Genomic DNA, 2109 nt, shown 5'->3' with positions numbered 1-2109 from the left:
GTGATAAGAATAAAACTGGCAACCCAGTTCTCATGCTCATGACACATACCCCACAGGAATAGATATCTTGGATATATTTGATGTAACATTGGGCAGCCTGTTCTGACTCAGTCAACTGTTCATGAAGCCTACAAAAGAAATTGGTCCTATAAGTACAAATCAGATCTCAAAGCCAGCTAGTGATAAAAAATAAAAGCACATGACTAAGATCAAAAAAGGACAAACAGACAAGTACAAATTTTGACGTACATGGCACACCAGAATAGTATTAGTGCCCAGATGTGATGGTTATTTTATCAAAACTTAGAATCATTACTCTGTTACTGGTGATGGAGGGAATGTTAGTAAATACTTAAGCTAGATAATACATCTTTTCAAAAATTCTCTGGTAATACACTGAGTGAGATTAAAAAGAGATACCGAGCAATTTAGATTTTTTTCTAAGAATCCAGAAAAGAACTGGCATGAACGAAATTGCATTTAAGAACCTCTTTGCCTACTATTTCTGAGTTATTCCTTATTTTCCTGGTTCTTATTAGGAGATTAGTACTTAAAGTAGTTTTCCTAGACTGCTCTGACCTGAAAATTTCATTTCTTTCGATTCATTCCTGACCCCTTGCCTAAAATGAAAGCAATTCCCCCTTCAAAGACAAGTGGCATTCTCTTGAGTCAAGATGGTTAAATTTCCAGACCAGGATTCTTACACCCCGCTACATACCACACTCTTGTAGGATGATGGATAGGAGGCTCTAGTGCATGCGGAACCCACCATACCAGAGAAGCCAACAGAAATATCAATAGCATTTCACTCCTTTCACTCACTTTGCCAGTTTCACCAGAGCCATTTTCTCCACATCTCCCACGGCGTAAGCTCTCCAATAACACTGTCAAAAAAATAAACTAGTCACTTTGACCATTGCCCCATGTGGAGGTAAGGCTTAATGTACCATGACTAATCACATAAAGGTTCAGATCCTATTAGCCTCCCAGAACTTCAGATTTGTAGGATGCAAGGCAGTTTTACTAAATCTGATAGGTCCAGGTTATATACTGACATTCCCATGATATCACCCCCACTTTGCTTTTTTTGCCTATGCACCTCTAAATATTCAGATTTCTCTATGTAGATATATCAAAATGAAGGAAACTTAGAGCGCAGATAGCCCAACTTTTCATCCAAAAAGCAGATTTCCATTTAAATTCTCCAGGACCCAATTTCAGATACCTTTTTGGCTTCCACTAGTTGATTGAGTTTCTCATAACATTCTCCTAAAGCAACCAGCATACGAGAATCATTGGGCCTAAAAGAATGGAAATAGTCAGTCTGAGCAAAGACTTGATGAACCACCACCACCATTGCTACAGTATGTCCCCACTTGTCCACCACCACCATTGCTACAGTATGTCCCCACTTGTCCACAGTTTCACTTTCCAGTATCAGTTGCCATAGTCAAGTGTGGTCCATAAATATTAAATGAAAAATTGCAGAAATTAATTTCTAAGTTTTAAATTGCATGCCACTGTGAATAGCACATGAAATCTCACACAGTCCTGTTCCTCCATCCAGGACATGAATCATCCTTTTGTCCAGTGTGTATTCACACTGTGAATATTACCCACCAGTAAGTGACTTAGTGGCCATCAAAAGAGAAATAAAAGTATCAGCCCTTCCCACAACAAACACATCGTCAAGTGGCCAGACTTACCGAAGTTGGTGGGCCCGTCTATAATAATAAAGGCAATAAAATGGCATCTTAAGGATTTCATAGGTCTGCCCAAGGCCATACCAGGCTCTGTAGTCTCGCTTATTGACCTCAATGGCATGTCTAAGAAATGGAAGAGAGATCGGTAAGAGGGCAGAATCAAGGTTAGCGACTTATAGGCTCAATAGAGGCTCTTAACATCAGCAACCTACTCCACCTCACCAACCCCCACCCCCTCAGCTAGAAGCTCACCTATAAGCCTGAATAGCAGCAGATGTGTTTTTCATTTCCATGTACTCATGTCCCATCAGTGTCCAGGCCCCAAGATACCGAGGATTCAATTTCAAGGCTCTCTGGAAATATAAGGCTGCTTTCTCGTGCTGAGAACGCAAACTATAATAATTGC

General features: G+C 40.2%; 1 protein-coding gene across 1 annotated transcript in view; it reads right to left on the bottom strand.

Annotated features, from left to right (window-relative positions):
• Positions 1 to 2109, bottom strand: part of CDC23 (cell division cycle 23) — a 12205-nt gene that overhangs the window by 1773 nt on the left and 8323 nt on the right. Inside the window, exons 10-14 of the mRNA XM_006923076.3 lie at positions 1956 to 2109; positions 1707 to 1826; positions 1226 to 1301; positions 823 to 884; positions 24 to 128 (exon numbers count right to left, since the gene is read on the bottom strand). Coding sequence (XP_006923138.1) covers positions 24 to 128; positions 823 to 884; positions 1226 to 1301; positions 1707 to 1826; positions 1956 to 2109 — 517 coding nt within the window. The remainder of the gene's footprint in view (positions 1 to 23; positions 129 to 822; positions 885 to 1225; positions 1302 to 1706; positions 1827 to 1955) is intronic.

The sequence above is a fragment of the Pteropus alecto genome, unplaced genomic scaffold (genome assembly GCF_000325575.1).
Source record: "Pteropus alecto unplaced genomic scaffold, ASM32557v1 scaffold78, whole genome shotgun sequence".
Lineage (NCBI taxonomy): Eukaryota > Metazoa > Chordata > Mammalia > Chiroptera > Pteropodidae > Pteropus > Pteropus alecto.
This window is presented reverse-complemented; position numbering and strand designations above follow the sequence as displayed.